Genomic DNA, 24,483 nt, shown 5'->3' with positions numbered 1-24,483 from the left:
CCCGATCGGCCAGCGCCAGAATTTCGATTTTTTTGTTTTTTTAAAACCTATATAAGCGCGATTTTAGTTTTATTTTCATTTGCACCACTTGTTTTAACGAGTTTTCTCTCTCTAACTTTCTGTACAAGAGCATCATCGAGCAATGAGTAACGCGGGTGGTAGCAGTGGTGGGGATGCTGAGGAGTACGAACGGAGGATGAACGAGGCTATGGAGGCCTACATGAACCGCGAGATGGAGCGGTACATGCGTAAGGTGGAACAGCAGGCGATACCTCGCCCTACACGGGTTGTCCACCGCCGAGCAGTTGATTGATCGGGATCACGTAGCTGCACATCAGAGGCTGTATGACGACTACTTTTCGTGAAACCCGCAGTTTCCGCAAAACATGTTCCGGCGGCGTTTTAGAATGCGCAGGGAGTTGTTTATGCGTATCGTTGACACTTTGGAGCGTCGATATCTGTGTTTCCGCTCAGGCACGATGCGGTTGGCAGACCCGACCACACCGCTATTCAAAAAGTGCACAGCGGCAATCGGAAAGCAGTTGGCCTACACGGAGGCGCGGCAGACATGTGGGATGAGTACCTCCACATCGGTGAGTCGACAGCCCTGGAATGTCTGAAGTATTTATGTGAGGGCGTGATAAACATTTTCGGTGAGCGGAGTACCTTCGAAGCCCTACTCCCCAAGATTGTCAGGCATTTGATGCGAGATGCACGGGGAGCAGCATGGGTTCCCTTGGATGTTAGGCAGGATAGATTGTATGCATTGGGAGTGGAAGAATCTGTCCGACCGTGCCTGGAAGGGGCCTACACGACCGGCTACAAGTCAAAGAATCCCACGATGATCCTCGAGGCCGTAGGCTGATTACCGGCTGTGGATCTGGCATGCATATTTTGGGGTAGCTGGGTCGAACAACGACCTCAACGTCCTCAACTCGTCGCCCCTATTCAACGAGAAGTGTCAGGGCATCGGTCCAGCCGTCTCATTTGTGGTCAACGGCAACCGGCATGATACGGGCTACTACTTGGCGGATGGGATATACCCTAGGTGGCCTCGTCTTTGTGAAAACTATCGTGCACGCAAGTGATGAGAGAAGGCCTACTTTGCGGAAAGGCAGGAGTCGGCGCGCAAGGACGTGGAGCGCGCATTTGGTGTGCTCCAGGTCTCGATGGGCGGCAATTAAGGGTCCAACGCGTTTGTGGGATGTCGGATGCGTTTCCCAAATAATGTACGCATGCATTATCATGCACAACATGATCGTCGAAGACGAAGGCGTACAACCGACTAGTTGGGCCAATGACGATGAAGCCGGTCCAAGCCACGGAACGGCCACCCCTAGCGTACGACGTGGGGTACCTCTCGATGAAGCCGGCCGCCTCAAGGAATATGCCGACATGCGCCAAGTGGAAGCTCATATTCAACTCCAAAAGGATATAATTGAAGAGTTGTGGGCACGGAGGACTGCACGGCCGATAGTTTTTTTCTTTATTATGTAATTTTTTTTATCTATGTACCTTTTTTTTAATGCAATTAATGAATTTTCCCGTATATGTCTCGTAAATTTAATTCCGTAATTTAATCGTAATTTTAATTCCGTAAATATAGTATATTTGAATTATTTTTATTGCGGCTGGCCTATGGTTGGCCTAAATCTGATGTGGCAGGTGGATTTTTAGTGCTGCTGACGTGGCAGAGAGAGAGGGTGGTTGGCCTATGGCTGACTTATTTGCATTGGAGATGCTCTTATCCTTTTCAGATGTCCTATAAGCTAAGTAAGTCATATCCTTATTGGCATTCACTCTCTTTATTTTTCCTCTCTACTTTTTTATTTATTTTATTTTATTCTTTCTACTTAATTAATAAAATTCTATTTTCTTATATTTTATGGCAAAAAGAAATATCTCACTTAACTTTGTTGTTCAGCATCTTGAACTCGGCAAAATAGCCCCATAACTTCGGGAGAAGGGTGCCTCCTCACAAAGGGGGTCGCAGTGACCAGGTCCGGGCGACTGTTTACCAAAAATACAGGTCTCCACAAAGTCGTAAGACCATGTATGGGGGCTGACGCCTGCCCAGTACCGGAAGGTCAAGGAAGTTGGTGACCTGATGACAGGGGAGCTGGCGACCGAAGCCCCGATGAACGACGGTCGTAACTATAACGGTCCTAAGGTAGCGAAATTCCGTAACAAAGCACGGAGTGAGCAGTAGTTATCATCTATAGAATACAACAAATTATTGAAAAAAATATTATAGAATAGCTGTATAGGTAACATCACTTTCAAAAATGATTTTAAAAAGACATCACTTTCAAAAATTTCGGAAAAATTAACTTTATCGAACTATATTGTAAATTATTGAAGCGGTTTTGGTGAGAAGCCCAATTTGACCAGAAAGAGCAGGTAGATTCATTTGGAATATCCTTACATGGCAGGTTATTACATTAATACCCCTGACGTCATTAGTTTAGTGAGCAGCGTGAATACGATACAACAAACCAGAAAAACCGGTGGCTTCTTTTGTCGTCTAATGATGTTATAATAAATTATGCCGCACCAAATCATACTTTATCCTCCCACTAGTAATATGAAAAATAAAAATCTAATCTTGCTGAATCACAATAATAAATTATAATGCATATGATATTTTTCATAACAAAAAAAGGAATAAATTATTGATGTTTGTTAAAAGAGAGTAAGAGACGACCCTACATCGTTATTACAAATTCGATAGGTATGAAGTTATTCAGGGAAATTGAAATTAAAAATCTCTCTTATTTTTGGAATGTTTGTATAAAAATAGGATCACTCGAATCAAATTCACATGGCGAGTACGAGTAGGAAGAGACGTGATTAATTTAAATTCATTATGGAGAGAATAAAAATCCTACACAGATTTATGGCCTTACACATTTTGTTACTATTCTTTTTCGATATTGATCTCCTTAACCAAAATACAGCCTTTCACAAATGTACTATTGCTTATTGTTTAAGTATGCACACGTAGATTCCCATTTATAAGTTAATAGTACGTGTACGTTAGAACTTGTGAGTATATATGGGTAGTACTTACTTTTTGTTTGACACTATATTCTTAAATTAATGGCACTTAATTTTTGTTTGACACTATTTTCTTAAATTAATGGATAAGCTTTTATTCTTTTTCTCATAGCTCGCCTAGCTATTACTAAAACACACCTAATTAAGTCTTTAAACCTTTGAAATATGATGTACTAATGTGAGTTTGAGTAGGACTAAACTAACTTCAAATTGACTTGCAAAACAAATTTTAGGACCAGAACATTGGGCAATAACTTATTGTCTTGAAATTGAGAGAAACAGTTGGGGCAAAGAAATCAAAATGGGAGACACAAGTGGGGCAAGTGCTAATCAAGTAAGTGGGGGACTCTTTGGGGGGGTAGGAGTAGGACCATGGATACCAATTAATTACTTTTGGGGAGATCTAGGCTGTTTGGATTTTTTGGTTCGACTCATAGATGAGTCATAAGTACAATATTAAATTTTAAAGCTTATAGTGTACTACAGTATACGTTATTATTGGAAGGCTTTGAAGCAATAAAATAAGTTCACTTTTTTTTTTTTTAAATTGTGCTTTATACTACTGTTTGTACCAAGAGGTTATTTAATTTAATTTTTTGGAAGGAAGGATGATGGATATTTGTTATGGTTATGGACGATGACACTATATAGTAGTGATGTTAAAGGATAGTGGATACCGTGTAATACCATGTTTAACTTAATATTCACATGTATTAGATATTTGATACTCGTAAGTGTCGGGTTTTGTATTGAACTCTTGTTATTAGGTATACTCGATCAAGTATTGAGTATGTACCTAATTAATTCCAAATCACTCTGATTTCTGTTACTTTGCAAGATTAATGATTCCCATCATTCAAAAATAACTTTCTTTTATATGAATACAACCAAAGCTATGAAAATGTGCATGTATCATGTTAGCAGGAATATAAAGAAATAGTAATTTTTAATAACTTCAGAAAGAATTTGATTAATATCAATCGATGCACTTAAAATAGCCATGATAGTTATTCATTAAATACTTTAATTAAATTGTGCTAATTTAACTAAACAGAAGTATATCAGAGTGTCCATAGCGGTGGCCTTTTTGGGCATGCCATAGTCACCATTTCTTGGGCATGCCCAACAAACTTGGCCTTGCCCATGAATACATGGCCACTAATCACCATTTTTTGTTACATTTCAACAATTTAAATTATTTTCATACATTTTTATTATATTTTAATATTACTAGAATAAAAATTATATGCTTGTAACAATTAAAAAATGCATCCTTTAAAAAAAATGCATCCTTTAAAATGGAGGGGGGTGAGACTCGATCTCCACGGTTGGGAAGACGAAAAGTTGTCAAATCCCAAGTCTCCATAGCCGGGAGAATCATCTCCACCTTGCATTTTTTAGAGTTTGAAAATGGTAGAGATTGCAATTAGGGTTTTGAATTGAGAATGATAAAAAAAAATGGGAGGAAGTAATATTTATAAAACAATTTTCGAAATTAAAAAAAAAAAAAATCGGAAAGGGGGAGGGCCGCGACTCTTGGCCCCTGCAGTGGCGAGCCGCGCCTCGCGCCCAAGGGCCTCGGCCTGGCCGAGAGCTCGGCTCTCTCTCGTCCACCCCCCTGGGCCGCACCGCCTCCTCGCCTCGGTAGTGGGGGGCCGCGCCTGGGCCAACTCCGGGCCAAGGGCCGCGGCCCTCCCACTGTGGACACTCTTAAGATAAGTCATATCCGAATCTTTTTGGGTCTCTAGCCAAGCTCATTAAATAGTCTTTTAGATTACATCAAGTATTATATATCCAGTACTTGTTTGATAAGTTAGTAATGCCTAGTTATAGATACTTATATGACTATTTTCAAGTGTTTGGTATATTAACATATCATGTAAGTCTGTGTTATTCTCTATGGTCCATCCAAATTCATAGTTTTTCCCTCAAAATAGAAGGATATGTATCTCACAAATTTCATCGAATAACATTTTTGCTTCATTTCTTGTCTACCAAAAAACAACGAAAAAAATTCACTTATGAGCTTATTTTGATCACAACAGTACAAATAAAGGGGTGGGGATCGAGAGTTGCGAGAGACTCTCATATAAGTCATTATAGCAAGTTCTCTGAACTTCTCAAGTTGTGATATTTTCTCTATCTTAAATTTTGGGTTTAATAGTTTATTGCTTATGAGCAATTCAAACTCGTGAGTGAGTAAGAGTAATTGACTAGAAGATTCGAGGTTGAATCCAATTGGTGGAGTGAGGGAATAGAAAACCCTTGTCTAAAAAAAATACCAACTAAAAAAATACTCCATATGTCCTACAATAAGAATCACAGTTTGTCATTTTGGTTCGTCCCACATTAAGGGTTAAACTTCATTTTTACGATAAATGGTAAGTATGTCTCATATTCAACTAACTCACTTCACTCGCATTTTATTATAAAACCAATATAAAAAACAGATCTCATATTCCACTAACTTTTCCAACCCACTATTCTTTACATTTATTAAAATTCATGCCCACAATAAAAGTGACTCTTATTATGGGACGGAGAGAGTATTTTATAATCTGTAGAAACATGCCTATGATCCTTATTCCGGTCAATGTCTGTCAATTTGCATTTTAATTTAGATATTAATTCCGTAATTCAAGTATTTTTGGAAATCATCATATAAGATCCTTAGGAACGAAGATCCTAGATGTATCCTAATTGATAACATGATAAATTTAGTGAGAAAATTTAGGATGAGATAGATTGTTTTAGTGTGAAAAAAATTTGTGTCAAATGAGATATTTATAGATGACAATAAGAGGTATTGGAGGAATAAAAAAAATGAAAAAATAGGTAGAAATCCATCAAGTAACATGTAGGAGTATATATGAATATTATAGTAAACATGGAATAAAAAATAATTTTTATGATTCAAAAAAATGCCTAAAATGCACACTCACTCGCAAGCCCGCTAGTGAGCTCAATGTCGCACCATGATTGGCCTAGAGAGGGTGGCGCGTGGTGGAACAACCTTTTCCTCTTCATGCCTAGGCATGACGCTCATTTTGGTAGCTAGTCTCCAACGTGTTCTGCCTTCGATTTGAAGGAATAACCTGTTGGATAGTTGAAGGATATTTTCGATCTTGAGTTCACCACAAATAAGTATTGAATCTATAGTGAGAGACAACCCAACTAAGAACGAAAAGAAAGAACAATTGAATAATAAAGAAGCCACAAATTTGATAGGTTGATGGAATTTCTACTATAATTATACACCAAATTTGAAAAGAAAGAGTGAGATTTAAACTCACAAAATTATTAATCAACAAATATGTCGCTTACAACTTGTCCCACACAACTTAATTATGTTTAAAGTATAAATGCTACTCCTAATACATAAGGAAATATAAGTAATAATGAAAGCTAATAAATGTTAATTAAGGGTTTTGATTAATTGAGACATGAAAAATATTTTTAAATTAATTAATTATGAAAGGGTAGAATGGCAATTTTATGGTATATTTTATTCAATAGATATTTTCTTTTATTTTTTTTAAATTTTTTTTGAAGTTTTATTTTTTAATTTTTTTTGTCAACTACATATACAATTCATGTCAACTACATACATATAATGTCAATTATGTTTATAATCCATGTCAACTACATATACAATTGATGTCAACTACACACATATAATGTCAACTATATATACAATCCATGTCAACTATACACTATAATGTCAACTATATGTATAATCCATGTCAATAATATAAGTCGTTGACATGAAAATATTTGTTGTTGACATTAATTATTTGTAAAATGTTGTTGTTTACATAATAGTTGACATAAATAACGTTTGTTGTTCTCTATAGTTGACGTCGCGCAAAAATGACAATTATGCCCACTAATTGACATAATGTCTCCGTAGTTGACATCCCACAAAAATTGTGAAGGAGTGGTTGAAAATGCATCTTAGTTCTCAATTGGACTCATAAATCCCAACCTAACATACTCTGTCTAAAAGAAAATTTAATTGATATAAAGAAAAACCTAATTTTGTTAACAGTCAATTAATGTCGTTTTAAACTTTCCAACTAAGCCCTACTATAATCAAATTGATAAGTTTTCGTTAAAAGAATGAAACGTAATACTCCTCTTATCCCATTCAAAATTGATAAGTTTTCATCTTTGAAATATGTCATTCAATATATGATAGTAGTATATTTCTAAATAAAAAATATCACTCTTTTCTAATTATTTTTATAACTTAATAAATTAAACAACGTTGTATGCAGGGACGGAACTACCATGGGCCAAGCCGTCGCTCCAGCGGGGGCTTGGCTGGCGGCGGTCCTGGTAACTTCACTGTGGCCGGCCCTGCATATGTCTCTTTTACATTGTTTACAGAAATGACCAAGGGAAGTGGGAAAGGGGAAGAAGACGATAGGAAAAAAGGGGAAATAATTAGAGAGTAATTATCATTAAATTTACGGCCGTGCGGGGTCCACTTTTAATTAGAAAATTATTATAATTCCTTATATAGAAGTATAACCGAATTTGCAATTTTTTTTTTGGAATATTATACCTAATGCTAATTTTCTTGCATTTATAGTTTAATAGTACATGGGTTTCTGTTTAACAAAATGTTTTGCATTATCTGTAGTCATTTACATAATATTTTTTTTTTCAAATCGTAGTTAATTTATTTGAAAGTAGAGTATTAGATCTAGAATTATAAAATATATTAGAATGCATATTTTCCCTTTTTTTCTTCTTTATTTTAGTAAAACATTATCTTTTTAAACATTATCAAAATACGACATTTTGTAAGTTCAAAATACGACATTATCAAAATACGACATGTTGTGGGATTTAATATTCTAAGTTCAAATGTTATGAGACTCGCCAATTTTTTAACTAAAATTTTGTAATTTGAATGACTATTATCTCATGTAAAAAATATATTAAATTTTGTATTTGAAATTTATTATGTATTGTGTTTTCATTATTTTACAAATTTATAAAATAAATAAAGGTGTTTAAAATATTGAAATAGTATTAATTTAAATATATATTTATTTATTATACGCAATTACAAATAGTTTTTTATGTATAATTTTAGCACCGACTTATTTATATTTCTAGTTCTGTCCTTGGTTATATGGCCTTTGAACAAGATGGATTAGAGCAAAACTACCATGAGAGATAACTCATTCCTTTCCACTAAAATAAAATGTTTTTTTTAAAAATGAAAACAATATTATTTGTATATTTTATTTTTTTTCTATATTTTTTCTGTATTAATTCATGAAATGATATTACTACATAAAATCTCATATAAAAAATAAATATATTTCATATTTTTTTGAAACAGGATAAATATTTTTTATATTTACTGGGATAGATAGATATTTCCATGCGTCCAGCTCAGCAAAAGGAATTGCAATTGGATTCAAACTCCAAAACCAAAAGCATCTGTATGAATTGGGAGAGAAGGAAATATCGCGGAAGCCGACATTGTTGGGCTAGGCTAGTCTGTCGATTCCACCCAAATCTAAGCTGTGACCCTCTCGTAAATGACGTATTTGCCCCTGAACAAATGAACAATATATAAACAGCGTTCATGCACATAACCTTGCATAAAAATCGCGAATCCGACGCCTCTCATAATTTCCTTCTCTGCCTATAAATTCCTACTCCCAAAATCAAAACAAAAACCTACCAAACACAGCGCTACAGCGAGAATTAGGGGAGGCGGTTTTCTCCGGAAAGGATTCATAGTTCTAATAGCAATTGATCGATCTATGCAACCGAGGACGGATAACCCATCGGTTGTGAAACTGGCCATCGCTTCCCATTCTCGATACTGTGAATGCTGCTTCTTCTCTGATTATGATTATTATGAGCTGGTTTGATGATAATCTCCGCTCCGCCAACAATCTCAGCCGCTTCATTGCCGGCCTCTTGTTGTTCCTCCTTTATCACTCTTCTCAATTGATTTCCAATTTCCCTGTTCCTATACACCCGTAAATTCCCCTCTTTCTTCGTTTCGAGATCCGATTGTGTTTTTGTGAGATCGATTTTGGTTTCGGTTGCTTCTTCGAATTTCAGAGAGTGGGCGGAGGTAGAGCGAGATTTCGTGGTTGTCGTATGATGGAATTCAAATATGGCGATGATTCTCTCTCCGGTGACTTTTATGATGGTGAGCAATAGTTTCGAATTTCGATTGTTTTCTTGTTTAATATAATGCTAGGTAAATGACAGCAGATTGTTAGATTCGGCGATGACACGCTTTAACTTATGATTTTTTTTCACGCTTACTATTATTCCAACTTAGATCAGGACTCTAATGCGTTTGTTTGATAATCATCTGGTATCATATTTTCTGTGTCGATGATCACCTGTTTTGGATTTGTCTCGGTGAAATCTTAATTTTGTCGCAATTGGTTGAAAGAAAGTGAATATCATGGTGGTGACTTTGCTTCCCAAGAAAGATTGTCTATCTGAAAATTAGTACTAGTATAACATTAACAAGCTCTGCCTTGTCCATGCTTCACGTTGAAATTATCTGTTTCATCTGTCTATGTTGAGTATGTTCCATTTATTCTTTTAATTGTTGCCATGAAAGTATAGAATATACCTACTGCTTTATGTTTTGGAACTCCTATTATTCGTATGAATTCGTCATCATAATGATGTATTGTCATGTGGTGTCCAGACATTTATGCGTCCCTTGCTGATAGATCAAACAGTGCTTCACCTTCTGTTATTGTCATTGGTGGGGGTATATCAGGGATTGTTGCTGCGCGCACGCTTCAGAATGCATCTTTTAAGGTGGAATCTCTTAGTTATATTGGATTCTTCTTATAGTGATTGGGGTTGATTTATTTATCTTCTTTTTGGGTGGTTGATGTGGGTTCTTGTTCAGGTGATCTTATTGGAATCTCAAGATAGAATTGGTGGGCGCATCCACACAGATTACTCATTTGGTTGCCCGGTGGACATGGGAGCTTCATGGTTGGTTTAAAATTTTTTTCTTCTGTCATATCATTTCTGAAAGAGAAGCATGCCTTGCGACTCTATATGTTTGATACGTCATAGGGCTTTATTATGTGTTGACTAAGGCTCCTCTAATTTTTGTGCTTCCTTCCCTTTTTGAGATTCTAAAGTGACCCAATAGTGTGTGCTGTGCTCTCAAACGTAAAAAAGCAAAAAGATCCTTATGGTATCTATAAACCAGTCCAGTCCAGTCCATCAGTCCAGTCCATAGATATTTATTGATGGATGGTCAAGATTCATTCTCAAACGAAATTATGTTTTCTTTTACATACGATAATGAATTTCTGTGATAATGTTATTAATGTATACTATACAATAATTTTATTTATAATTATACTATTTTATGATGTTTATAATGGAGTACAATATTGCTTTTTTCACAGATTATTGAATATAATGCTGGTTTCACCAATACACAACTCCATGTGTATGTATAGCTGTGTATCATTATGATTTTGAACTCTATTTTTAGATTAGTTGATGTGAATTGGGAAACCTGAAAATTCCAATCATGATACCTGGTTTTGTTTGCACTTTGCAATAGATTTGGTTTGCACATATGTGCATAATATGCTTATTTTTATAAAAAAAAAATGCTATTTAACATATATATTTCATTTCAGGTTACACGGTGTTTGCAACGAGAATCCCTTGTCTCCTGTCATCCGTCGGTTGGGCCTCACAATGTATCGTACAAGTGGTGATGACTCCATTCTATATGATCATGATTTGGAAAGGTATGTAACTATTATACCTGCACATCAATCTGCAATACATCATAATTTTCTGTCTAAGGATCTTGATTTTTTGTCTTTGGTCACTGCAGTTATGCACTTTTCGACAGAAATGGGCAACAAGTTCCTCCAAATATAGTCACTGAAGTTGGAGTCACATTTAAGAAAATCCTTGAGGAGGTATGACCTCATTCTATGAATATGTTTCAGTATAAACAGCGCCGAAATCTATCTTCTACATGCATGCTTACTTAGTAATGGTTTATCTTTTCTAGACGGATAAAGTGAGGGATGGACAGATCAGTGACATGTCTGTTAAAGAAGCAATTTTGATCGTGCTGGAAAAGAATCCAGAGTTAAGGTACCAGAAACTATTACGCCCTTGTGGTATTTTAAAGTACATGGTCAAATATAGATTTTCGTTGCTTACGGTTAATATGCCTCTGATCAGACAAGAAGGCCTTGCTTATGAAGTGTTGCAGTGGTATATATGTCGAATGGAGGCTTGGTTTGCTGCAGATACAGAAATGATATCACTGAGAGCCTGGGATCAGGTAAAATGTCCGCCTTTCTGCAGTTTGTGGACTGCTCTGCTTTTCATGTAGCATTTTTAGCTCTCCTAAAATAATAGGGTCTCGGCAATTGTTACTATTAGTACTATGAATTCATAATAGTTGTTAATCAAATCAAATTTATTCTGGAAATGACAATGTAGTTCACTTTGGGTTAAATGTTGTATGGAAGTCAATACTTATTCTAATATCAAAATTAATATATGAAATTTAGAGTAACTGCCTTGATCTTTCTTCAAAGATGTTGAATGTTCTTTGTATATGTTAAGTATCCATCTTAAAGTTCTTATTGGATATAGAAGTGAAGCATGTAGAACTTAGTTCATGTTAAGGACATAATTTTCCTATACTGGAGTTACTAATCGAGGTATTGCTCCTAGGCTTCCATGCATAATATCTGTATTATGATTTGTTGTGAATGTGATTGACCTTTATTGCTTAACCTGCCTTTCGGAATTCGTGCTTGTTCAGGAACAACTCCTTTCTGGTGGTCACGGGCTTATGGTGCAAGGGTATGATCCTGTGATAAAGGCACTGTCAAGAGATATTGATATTCGCTTAAATCATCGGTATGCATGTTTTATATTCTCGTTATTTCTTTCATCTCAGTTCCCTCTTTACTCTCTACTTCTTTTTTTCATCTCACTCTCTTAGAAGATTAACTCACGAATGCCATTAACAGGGTAAAAAAGATTGTCAATGGGTATAAGAAGGTTACAGTAGCAGTTGAAGATGGGAGGAACTTTGTTGCAGATGCTGTAATTATCACTGTTCCATTGGGTGTTCTAAAGGCGAAGGTAATTGAGTTTGAGCCTAAGCTCCCCGAATGGAAATTATCTGCAATATCAGATCTTGGGATAGGGAATGAGAACAAGATCGCATTGAAATTTGACCATGTGTTTTGGCCTAATGTGGAGTTCTTGGGCGTTGTTGCCAACACTTCATATTCTTGTGGCTACTTTCTGAATCTGCACAAGGCAACGGGTCATCCAGTCCTTGTCTACATGGCAGCCGGAGCTCTTGCCAACGATCTAGAGAAGCTGTCTGATGAGGCTGTTGCTGATTTTGTGATGGTGCAGCTGAAGGGAATGTTTTCGGATGCCACAGAGCCTGTAAGTAGACATTTTGAGTAATTTTACGTATGACAACAAGTTACAGCATTTGACGGTGTGTTGGTGTTGGTGACAGGTCCAGTATCTTGTATCGCGTTGGGGAATGGATCCCAACATCCGGGGATGCTACTCGTATGACGCAGTGGGTAATTCGGATGATATATATGACCGGCTGCGGGCTAGCGAGGGGAATATCTTCTTTGGAGGTGAAGCAGTGAGCGTGGATCATCAAGGTTCGGTTCATGGTGCGTATTCAGCAGGAGTTATGGCGGCTGAAAACTGTGAGAGGCATCTGATGCAGAGGATGGGAACGCTGGAAAGGAACCCCCTCGTTGCTTGTCGAGAGGAAATTGTTGAAATAACTGTTCCTCTTCAGATCTCTAGATTGTGAAGATTGTTGTTTTTTTTGTCTTTTTCCTCTGAGATTTGGCATAAGCCTTTAGTCTCATTGTCACTCTACTGTTTCTCCCTTGGATGTTATTCTCAAACTTTGGATTCTATTTCTATTTCTATTTCTTGTTTTAATAGTGACACTTTGATAATTTATAGTCCTCACATTAATAGTTATGGGTCTTATTGCACACCTTGTTACTATAACTTAAAGACTAGTCATTTAATTGAGCATCCTAATAAATGAAAGTTAAACTTTAATTCTTCATTAATATAATCATCGTTAATGGAATGGGTTGATAAAGATTATGTCAATTCGATTTGTTTTGCTTTTCCGAATTCTCCTATTTGAAGATTCCTATCTGAAGATGCCCCATTTTGTGGAATTAATATGTTTATAGAACTTAGTTTCGTGCCGTGTTCGTATAAAATTAGCAATGATTACGGCAATTATATAGGAAGTAGAACCTGACCTTAATTTAGTTGAAGAATGAATAATCAATTAAATTGGTAAATAGTACTCCCTCCGTCTCCGATTAGGAGTCACGGTTTGACCGAACACGGGTTTTAAGAAATGTAAAGAAAAGTTGGTTGAAAAAGTTAGTGGAATGTGAGACCCACCTTTTTATATTGATTTTATAATAAAATGTGTGTGAAATCAGTTAGTGGAATGTGGGACCTACTTACCATTTATGGTAAAAATGAAGTGTGACTCTTAATTGGGGACGGACCGAAATGGAAAAATGTGACATTTAATGGGGGACGGAACGGAGGGAGTATGAAACAATACAAAAGCTTTCAAATATTGATGTGTAGGTGTAGCATTAAAAGGGTGTAACAATCCAAATCCAAATAGTAGAAGATTATGAATTTGTTACTATGATTGTTACGAAATTTGGAAGGAACAATTAGTATGATTTTGAACCGTCGTCACTTAATCAGGTCGGTGAGAAAAGTCCAATTCAAAAACCAACAATTCTCCCCACCATCACCATCACCACCACCATCACCACCACCACCACCTCTTCCCTCTTCAATTTTCTGTGAAATTCACACTTTCTCATTGCTTCCGAGCTCTGTTTTGCAAGCTACTCTTCTTCATTCTCTCAACAAGGGCTATGGCTGATACGGCTCACAATAACCTCAATGCTAAACTCGTTAGTCGCGTTCTCTCCACCATCATTTTCTTCTGCTTGTTTCTTTTCTACTTTTCAATGATTTTGGGGATTTTCATTTCTTAGGTCTTACTTGGAGACATGGGCACTGGTAAATCGAGCCTTGTCATACGTTTCGTAAAGGGCCAATTTCTCGAATTCCAAGTAATTCTTCATCCCCAATCTTCTATACCTATCATCGTTGATTACATTGTGTGTAGATGAATGGCGGATACTCATCATTGCTATTGATCGTAAATTTGGGGTTATTTAATTTTGATTCAGAATGAGATGTCTGTGTTAATTTCATCGATTTGTTGCTGTTTATTTCACAGGAATCAACCATCGGGGCGGCCTTCTTCTCACAGACGGTATCTGTGAACAGTGCCACTGTGAAGTTTGAGATCTGGGACACTGCTGGCCAGGAGAGGTATCATAGCTTGGCTCCCATGTATTATAGAGGTGCTGCTGCTGCGATAATCGTTTACGACATCACTAGCTCGGTATTCACACAACCCTCATTATGCATGTTATATAGATCTGATGAATTATATATACTGGCTGTATCAATATACTTTGCTGATCTTGCCATTCATTTTATTTTTTGGCACCAAGCACTCTATTATCTTGTTTTTATCATGTCTTTTTCACAAACAATAAATAAGGGTGTGATTTCTGAGGTTTGTTATATGGATATTGCCTTTTGCTTCTGCTTGGTGATGCAGGATTCATTTGCAAAGGCTAAGAAGTGGGTGCAGGAACTACAAAAGCAAGGTGCTTATATTTTTGGTTGTTTCTCCTTTGAGCTGCTTGAGATAAGCATAGGCCTAATATCGTGAATGGGGTTGACCACTCATTCGATTTACACTAGAGTAGGGCTTGGGATCTCAGGGAATAAGGAAGAGACATATACCAGTTGTTGTTTTGTTTATTTTTACTTTTTTCTTTCTCTTTGTTTATGTATGTGCTGACACGTGTTCTCAATGTCTGCAGGTAATCCTAACATGGTAATGGCACTGGCTGGAAATAAATGTGATCTTGAAGACAAGAGGAATGTAACTGCAGAAGTAAGTATGCTGTTTTTTATTGGGGTGCAATTATCTGTTCAAATGCCGCTGTTCTTCATCACCCTTAGTTTAATCATTAATGTGGTCTTATATGCCACCTCGTTTTCGCATGCTTTTCTGTGAGGGTGTATATACTACAACATTTGTAAAGAATTTGAATACCACCAACCTGTATGTAAAGCTTTCTCTTCCTCTTCTATCACCTCCTGTGCAGGAGATTATGAAATAAGACTAGAAAGATGAAACGAGCAATTCAATTTGGGTGTAGAAAGTTTTTGCAGTAGATAGTTCTTTGACCTTTGATCATCATAAAATTGTTGTAGTTTATTTAAATCTCCACTTGCATAATGTCGTGTCTTGATAGGTGAACTCATATCGGTATTAATTCATTGATAGTTATCTAACTTATGCTGAAGCTACTTATGCTCTGAACAATGCTAGTTGTTTTGTTACTGTTTGTAGGAAGCACGTGCTTATGCTGATGAAAATGGTCTTTTCTTCTTGGAAACCTCTGCAAAAACTGCAGTTAATGTGAATGATACATTCTATGAAATAGGTATGTTTCTTTCTTTGTTTCCAGTTGCTTGTTTTCGTGTTTTGAATTTGGAGGAATGCTGTCAAGGATTATGAAAATTCAAATGCATCTATTGTTTCACATTTTCCTTATTATACATTTATACTTACCCCCTGTTCTTACTTATCTAACCAATGTCTTTGTATCAGAAGGTTTCTGTGTGTTATGATTATTTCAACTGTAATTCCTTCTTGAAGCGTTCTTGGTATATACTCTCCATAAAAATTCTGTTGCTTGAAAAAGGATTTCTTGAGAAGTGGAAGAATAATCAGTGAAAATGTACAGAAGAAAAGGATCAAGTAGGGGGCTTAATAGTTTCCATTGTTTAAAGAACTAAAATCTTAATTTTCTGTCAAATTGCCATCAAGTTGTCAATTAGAGAGCCTTAAACATTAAGCATTTCCTTCTTTACTCTTTCATTAGGTTTCTTTCCTATACTACTTCTTCAGTCAGTGGAATTCAACTTGTCCACTTTTTTATTTTAGAAACATTTTCACACCACATTAGACTACTACTAAGGTGAGTCTCATTATCCACTAGCACTCTCTCTGTCCCATTAAAAATGAAACGTTTTCCTTTTTGGGTTGTCCCATTAAAAATGAAACGTTTCCTAAAATGGAAACAACACCATCTCTACATTTTCATCTCTCTTACTTTACTCTCTCTTCATTAACTCACAAAACAACGCTGCATAAATCCCGTGCCGAAAACCAAATGTTTCATATTTATTGGAACGGAGGGAGTACTTTTCTCTTTCTTTCTCATTCTTTACCAACTTTGCATTAAAACTTGTGCCGTCCCAAAAGTCTCTATTTTTAGGGGTCAGAGAGTATATTTTCTGAAACGAAATAATAAATTGACATAGCCTATCTAAATCGGAAGGATGATCTAATTCTTCCTTAGGTCGGTATGCTACGCTACGCCACTACGGTCACCACCCTGATAATATTTTTGGAAGAAGAAGAAGACATTAAATGATGTCGTTTCGAGATTTTAAAAAGCTTGATTTGTGAATTACAAATTTACCCCTGATTAATGTAAAAAGAAACACGTCATTCACCGTCATCTGTTCGCTTCTATTGATTCTGCCCCCTCAAAAATTATTTCCTGGATCCGCACTGGATACTTTACAGATGCGCAGTTGTTCAACAATCTGGACGCATGAGTATTTTAGTATAACCGTCGTGTCTAATACCTGCATTATATGCAAGGTGAGTGAGCGCTTAACCAAGCCACTGATAGTCACAATGGACATGGTGAAAAGCACAGGCTTGTTGATATATTTTATATCAAGTACACTCCATTGTGGACTTAGGATGAGCTTGTTTTTCTCATGTTTGAACAGATCCTGTAGTTCCTTCATGAATCCCTAGGAAATTGATCCTTTTAGGAACTTTAAATTTTTTATCTGACTTTGGGGCTTTGGTAAAGAAGATTTATCAATACATACTATTTCTTGGGGCTATCTTGTGAATGAGATCATGATTCTTCTAGCTTATTTCTGGATTGACCCTTTATGTTCATCTGAAAGCTCAATAACAAAAATAACACCTCAATTGATATGTTTTCTCTTTTGTGTATTGAGCAAATTCTGTACCTTCCTGGTGTTATGAAAAACACTGGTTCAATGTTTGCTACTTGCTAGAAGATGCATAGTTCTTCTTGTATGTTTCATCCTGGCACTTTTTTACCAGTACATATTAAACCAAAATTATACTCCGTTAGAATACACGCACTGATACATGATAGTGTGTACTGTGTAACTGCTTGGCTAGGCATCTGTTTCCATATCTTAATTCTCCCTGTTTTATCTGTCATTATGGAAGCCTTATCCATGTTTCATATTTCTTCTTAAGACCGTTTTCTGGATATTATATTATGTTAACAAAGTCTTGTGAATCTTAGTCCATGTAAAGAAGAAACATTGTAAACATTGTGAATGCTGTATTTCTGTTTGCTTCTTGCCTCTTGAATTAGTATTCCCAATTATTGCCATTGTTAATTTATCCTTGCTATATTCACAGCTAAGAAGTTACCTAGAGCTCAACCCACCCAGAATCCAGCAGGAATGCTCTTGGTTGATAGACCTGCAGACGGATCCCGTGCTGCATCATGTTGTGGTTAAGAAGTGCCTGGGAAATAACTGTATGATCCTCCACATTAGTTCTCTTGCCTTGTCTTGTTCTATTTTTTTTCTTTCCATGCTGTCAATCTATCCTGGCTGATATGCTTCTGCATTAGACCGGCAGGTACTTTTCTTTGTATGTCCTGCGTCCATGGATGTTGCGAGAAGTGTTCATGTGAGACTCATTATGGTCTTTTCATGATCTGTCTCTCATAGGAAGCTGTAAATGTAGTTTTTTTTTGTGCGAGTATGTCGACTGCTGACTAATCATAAAATTTCATCTCTTCACCTCTGCAGCGGGTTTTGCATTCCCGTACCTTAAATCAAGAGCGTGACCTAGTATGTGAATCAAGAATGACCCAATTTGTCCACGATAATGTTCGTCTAATTTGTTATACTTCATGTCGTAGTATATTTAAAGATAATATTTTGTTAGATCTCAAACAATTGAGGAGCTTGCAATCTTATGAATCCTTTAGGTTATAATGGAAGTCTAATGTCACAAATGTCGACCATTTCTGCTCATTAAAGGTTGAAATCGTACTCACTTATTCATGATGCAAGTCTTTCCACAATTGTGTACACATTAATAAAATAAATATATATATATTCTAAATTAGACTTAATTAATTATAACTTATCCTTAATGAAATACTTTGTCAGATTATAAAAAAGTTTTTATTTTTGGTAATATTAAGTGTTTCATTATAATTTATGGCATCATTCTCATTTTAATCTTATCTTTGTGAAATTTGGTAAGTAGTTTTACATATGTATTTGGCATAAGAATGAGGTTACAAATTGCATACGTAATTTTCTTTGCATGTGTACTTTAACACGTATTTAAAACATTAAGCAGAGGATGTCCAAATAATTTTCTTTGCATACGTAACAACCGAAACAATGCACCCGAAATCCGATTCCAAAATAATTTGAGGTACCTAAATACTCGATTCGTATGTCCTGTGAAATCAAATATCTGAAAACCCGATTTGCAGTGTGGCAATTTTCAAGTTTACAATGTTTACAATTTGTAGATCACCATTGCATGTCCACGTTTTTATTGATTTTCGTGCATTTGTCGTTTAATTTTAATTTGTTTGACATTTTGACGTGGGTTGACAAACTGGGTATTATTCAATATTCAATCAAGTAACACAATACCAAATATCCAAATTGTTTATCACCCAATTCTCAAATTTGACGATAGATATCGGGTTGAATAGAGTAATACCAAAAACTCGATATTCATTTGGGCAACGTTAGTTTTTTAATGAACTTTGAAAGGATTTAAAACTACATAAACTTAATTGCTGTACCAGTTTTCCACAAATTACATATTTGCTCAAATTCAGTCCGACATGAAAAATTGGAATGTCAATGACTATATCAGACCTTGAGAAGAACAATGTTGTACATTGACATTCGTATTTGTCATCTTAGGTAAATTTGTGGGCAAATCGTTAAAATAATTAAGTTCTTAGAGCATGAGTAGTGGAGCCTCCATTGGGGCGGTCGAGGGAGGCGAGTTGTCCGCCCCACTCCAAGACCGCCGACGTCGTCTACCACTATTTCCGCTGAAGGAGGGAGGGGCGTATAGCCGGGCTCCTCGGCTGATTCACGATGGTTGTGAAGCGCTACCGCGAGCATTGCTTTTAATTCATTTCCTTTTTTGCTTATCCTTTAAACATCAATTTCGTAATCCACATTTCGATGCAACCACACGAAGCTAGATAGTGGTCACAGTTATACTGACACCCGACTGTGTTTTGAAACCACCTACTCCATCTCCTACTACTGCACACACATATCAATGATATCATATTTGTGTGTATAGTAGTAGATGGAGTAGGAAATGGAGTAGGTGCTCATTGTTAAAAAGGCAGCATTACAAAGTTTAGCAGGACGCATCATATTGAAGTACTCCATATATAGTGTAATAATGCGCATCAATACAACATAAGCGAAGGCACAACCAAAAAAGCTAATGCAACCACATGGGATTGGTACATCTATCATTACACTTTTGAAAATGACTCACCATCTAGATATTAGTACATCAATTAGAGTATGAAATTGTGGTCAAGGATCATTAGACTTTTGAAAGTGACTCCCCAACAAGATATTACATCATTTTTATGAATATGTGTCAAGGATCAAACCTAATTCCAAACATTTTTTATCTGAAATAAATAATGGGGACAGATCACAATTTTCCCTGTATTTTGTTGTACTATGTTCTCTATTTGAAGAACACTGCCCCATCATATAATCAATAAAAAAGTCTGTCAAAGTAATAAAATATTTTTCTCTGTTGTAAGGTAAGTATTCACTACATTTTATTTCAACTAATAAAATTGTCAGATTTTTTTGCATAATGACATTCATTTTTGCCAATATCCCGTTGAGTTGTGTTTGTATGTTCAATTCCTATAAATGTTAAGTTAAGTTATAGTTTAAAGTAATGATTCAAAAATGTAATTAGATTTTGTAAACAGAAGGAATAGAGAGCAAAAGGAGTAGGCACAAGTTAAATTGTGCGATTAGATATTTAGAATGGTAGCATAATATAGAGTCCACATGTTAGGCTGGATATTTACTACTCCCTCCGTAGGCCATTTAGGATAGGCACAAGTTTTAATATAAAATTGGTAAATAAGATAGGAAGAGAAAAAATAGTTAAAATTATATAGTGTATAGTGAGATCCATAAATGATAAATTAAAAGAGAATAAGAAAAATGTTGTCATAAATAGATATAGACTGTTTTTATGGGATAGACAAAAAGAAAATATGGCTTATTTTTTTTTTTTAACAGAAGGAGTGTTAAATTTACTTGAAATATATCAAATAAATTCACAATTTCTTTAGATATGATATGGAATGCTTATTATTATGACCCCCTCTCTCTCTTACTAAGGTGGTCCATGAGAATTGTTAGCCACATTTCAAAGTGTACCAATTATTTTTTAAAAAGATTTTCCAATTTTTTTGATATGGGCATAGATCTATGTACTATTTATAATTTTTAGACCATCTCTAATTATACACTAAATCTCATTTTTGATATAAAAAGCTTTTCCAACCATACCTATATTTATACCCATTTTTTAGTTTTTTCATTAAATAACACCAAATCCACCTTAGTACAAGGCAGAAAATATGGCTTATTTTTATTGAACGGAAGGAATATTAAATTTACTTGAAATTATCAAATAAATTCATAATTTCTTTAGATACGATATGGAATGCTTATTATTATGACCCTCTCTCGTACGAAGGTGGTCCATGAGAATTGTTAGCCACATTTCAAAGCAATGTTTTAAAAACCGGACCGGTGAGTGAACCGGTGAGGCTACTGGTTCACGGTTCAACAGGTCCGACCAATTTAACTATTGGTCGAACCGTTTTACCGTTTACCGTGCAAATATATATAATTAAATATACTCTTACAAAATATATTAAATGTAGTGAGTAATAATAGTACTCCCTTCGTTCCACAGTAATAGAGGCGTTTCGTTTTGAGCTCTCATTTTGAAAAAAATGATAATAAATAGTTAAAGTGGAGAGAGAGTAAAGTAAGAAAGAGAATAATGTAGTGAAGAGTCTTATTTACAATATTTTTTCTCTCACTTTACTCTTTCTTCACTTTAACTATTTATTATTATTTTTTCAAAATGAGCTCAAAACGAAACGCCTCTATTACTATAGAACGAAGGGAGTAATATATAACAAAATATATATTACAATTTGTATATAATTAAATATGAAGAGTATTTAAAATAAGTGAATGATAAAATTTACATAATAATTAAATCCAAAATTATTAATTAGTGTAGTTAAAAAAGTAGTACATATTATACCTATGTATAAATAGATTAAATTCATATTAATTCAAAGAAGTTTATGTGGTGAAATAATATTATAAAAGTATAAAATTAAACATATCAAAACTAACAATTATTTAAAAGTATAAAATTAATATAAATTATTAATTTGTGTGGACCAAAAATTACAGGTTTAATTTATAAAAACAATTAATGTTCAAAATATTCCATTCAAGTATATGTGGTGGAGTGGTAAAGATGTTGGTATTTAAGTTGGAGGTCTAGGTTTCAGTCCCTATTAGTCTCGTATTTTGAAAACATTTTAAATATAAAAATCGGTTTCCAGTCTGATCGGCTGGTTGTCTCGTATTTTGAAAATATTTTAAATATAAAAATCAGTTTCCAGTCTGATCGGCTGGTTCTGATGGTTCAAAGCAGTCTGACATGCAAACAGTTTTTAGGGATGAATCGGACCGGATCAGTCGCCGGTTCCCGATCCGATCTGGTTTTTAAAACATATTGTTTCAAAGTGCACGTACTAATTATTTTCTAAAAAGATTTTCCAGCTATTTTAATATGAGCATAGATCTATGTACTAATCATTAGCATTTTCTTGATAGGTTTTTAAATGGAAATGGATTTTCCATACAAATGTATACTAGTTTAAAATATTGAATTTGGAACTAGAGATTGCAATTCTCAGTAGTCAATTCCATGATAACAAATGAAATCTAAATGTATAATACTTTCTTCGTGCGCGAATAGGAGTTCCGTTTTTATATTGTAGTTCATCCGGAATAGGAGTCCCAGTTCACTTGTACTATAAACGGGTCTCGTTTTCCATTAACTCATTCCACTCATATTTTATTTAAAACTAATATATACAAGTGAGACTCCTATTCCACTAACATTTTTCCACCCATTTTTCTTAATATTTCTTAAAATTCGTGTCATCTATAAATGAGACTCCTAATAATGGACTGAGGGAGTATTACACAACATTAATCAAGCCATTAACAGTAAAGTAGACCATATAAATTAGCTATCCAGTATAGACTTCTTGACCAAATAGAATCTTTGCCCATATATTAATCACATTAGAATTTAGGCCTATATATATGAATTACGGAGTTCTTGCTATAGAGAAATTTTTGGTTCCTCAACTTTTCTATCTATGTAAGATCCCATGAGCAAATGTTTAGAAAATGTTTCATTATCAGAAATTCATGTAAATCAGTAAGAAAATTAGTTATTGGGATTGTCGATGGAATTTATAATCTTGAACATTGAAAAAGATGATTGTTTAAAATTGAAATTGCATAATGGAGACATGAGTCATATCGATTCCTTGATTCAGAACTGTTACCGCATTTTAGGACTACCAATAAACAGGGCGCTTTACGAGTTGCGAAAACTGGAACTGTGAACCGATGGTACTTACCAAAAAAATGATGCAACCACATGAAATTGATACATCCACCATTACATTTAAGAAAGAGTCCCACCATCAAGATATTATACGAATTTGTGGTCAAGGATCACTCTTGGTTACAAACAGTTTTTATCTGAAATGATAATAATAGTACCAAATCACAAATTTTCTTGATTTTCGTCGTATTGTATAGGAGTGCATGTCTGTTTGTAGTGCTCCCTCTGCACTCATAATCAATAGAAAGGTCCATAAAAATAAAAATGTCAAAGATGATTTTTTTTAACAAAATGACATTCATTATAGTGGGTTGAGCACGTTAGGATGTGAATGGATGGATGTTGAATTCGTATAAATGCCAAGTTGTGAGTTTGAGTTTATGTGATCAATAGAGATTAAAAAGAGTAGGCAAGAGTTTAAAATTGTGAGATAAGATATTTAGAATGGTAAAAAAATAGAGTCTACAGTTGAGAATCTCTTTTTAATTTACTCTAAAGGTATCAGATATATCCAAAATTATTGTAGATAATAATAAATTTATACGAAATGGAATGCATATTATTATGTCCCTCTCCCATACTTTAAAGTGGTCCATGAGACTTGTAGAATTGTTGGGTACATTTCTAAGTGTTCCGATTATTGTTTAGATATGGGCTATTGTTGTATGTACCAATCATTAGCATTTCCTGATTTGTTTTTAAATGTGTGTGTCTACGGTGTTGTATTGTATGTGAGTGTGTATAGTGTGAATGTGGGCCCACAAAGTGTGTGTGCAGAATGGTATTTTGTGTGATGTATGTGTGCAAGTGTGTGTATCATACGAGTATGAAGTATGTAAGATATTTAGAATTTAACTATCTACTTTAGATCTAAAATTTAAATAGTAGAATTATATTTAAAATTATAACTCAAATCTTTATAATTCCAAATTAAAATATTTTTGAAATTGAAAACTCCATTTTCCAACTCCATGGTGTGCCAAATCAAATGCAACCAAAATGTATACTGGTAATGTAAAATTTATTCACACTTTTCTATATTGGCTCGTCTCAAACTACTTACTATATCATCCGTCTCAACTAAGTTGAGTCAAAACTTTTGGCACGAAGATTAAGAAATTGTGTTGAAAAGTAAAGAGATGAATTAAGTAAGAAAGATAAAGAGATAGTAGGTATGTTATGGAATAAAGTAAAAGTAATTTGATGTTTTGTTTTTTATTAAAAAAAATAAATGACTCTACTTAGTTGGACATTTAAAAAAGAAATATGACTCAACTTAGTTGAGGCGGAGGGAGTATATTATTTCTATTTAAGTAAGAATTATAATATTTAATTAATATATTAAAATTAATTAGATATTCCTTTATTAAGTGATCATTGTACTTAAATATTAATTTAATTAT

The 24,483-nt window shown here is 34.9% G+C and overlaps 2 protein-coding genes across 5 annotated transcripts; both read left to right on the top strand.

Annotated features, from left to right (window-relative positions):
- The first annotated feature begins 8,677 nt into the window (after positions 1–8,677).
- LOC125214141 (probable polyamine oxidase 4) lies at positions 8,678–13,041 on the top strand. Its single transcript, XM_048115042.1, has 10 exons — positions 8,678–9,241; positions 9,758–9,873; positions 9,968–10,056; positions 10,722–10,835; positions 10,925–11,012; positions 11,108–11,193; positions 11,284–11,386; positions 11,876–11,973; positions 12,087–12,516; positions 12,593–13,041. The coding sequence occupies exons 1-10, from the start codon at positions 9,190–9,192 to the stop codon at positions 12,905–12,907; spliced, it is 1,491 nt and encodes a 496-aa protein (XP_047970999.1). The 5' UTR covers positions 8,678–9,189; the 3' UTR covers positions 12,908–13,041.
- A 714-nt stretch (positions 13,042–13,755) lies between these two features.
- Positions 13,756–18,351, top strand: LOC125215354 (ras-related protein RHN1). Of its 4 annotated transcripts, none has more exons than XR_007175252.1 (9): positions 13,756–14,063; positions 14,148–14,225; positions 14,396–14,563; positions 14,786–14,834; positions 15,054–15,127; positions 15,590–15,683; positions 17,726–17,846; positions 17,951–18,001; positions 18,124–18,351. XR_007175252.1 is itself a non-coding variant. In XM_048116750.1 (8 exons), the coding sequence occupies exons 1-7, from the start codon at positions 14,025–14,027 to the stop codon at positions 17,824–17,826; spliced, it is 603 nt and encodes a 200-aa protein (XP_047972707.1). In that variant the 5' UTR covers positions 13,756–14,024; the 3' UTR covers positions 17,827–17,846; positions 17,951–18,197. The 4 variants fall into 4 exon arrangements, 2 of the variants coding, with proteins under 2 accessions (XP_047972707.1, XP_047972706.1); XR_007175251.1 differs by having other exon boundaries at positions 17,943–18,001; XM_048116750.1 differs by having other exon boundaries at positions 17,951–18,197.
- The last annotated feature ends 6,132 nt before the right edge of the window (positions 18,352–24,483 follow it).

Source organism: Salvia hispanica, chromosome 3 (genome assembly GCF_023119035.1).
Source record: "Salvia hispanica cultivar TCC Black 2014 chromosome 3, UniMelb_Shisp_WGS_1.0, whole genome shotgun sequence".
In the NCBI taxonomy this organism is placed as follows: Eukaryota; Viridiplantae; Streptophyta; class Magnoliopsida; order Lamiales; family Lamiaceae; genus Salvia; species Salvia hispanica.
Note: the sequence above shows the minus strand (reverse complement) of the source record. Positions and strands in the feature narration are given on the sequence as shown.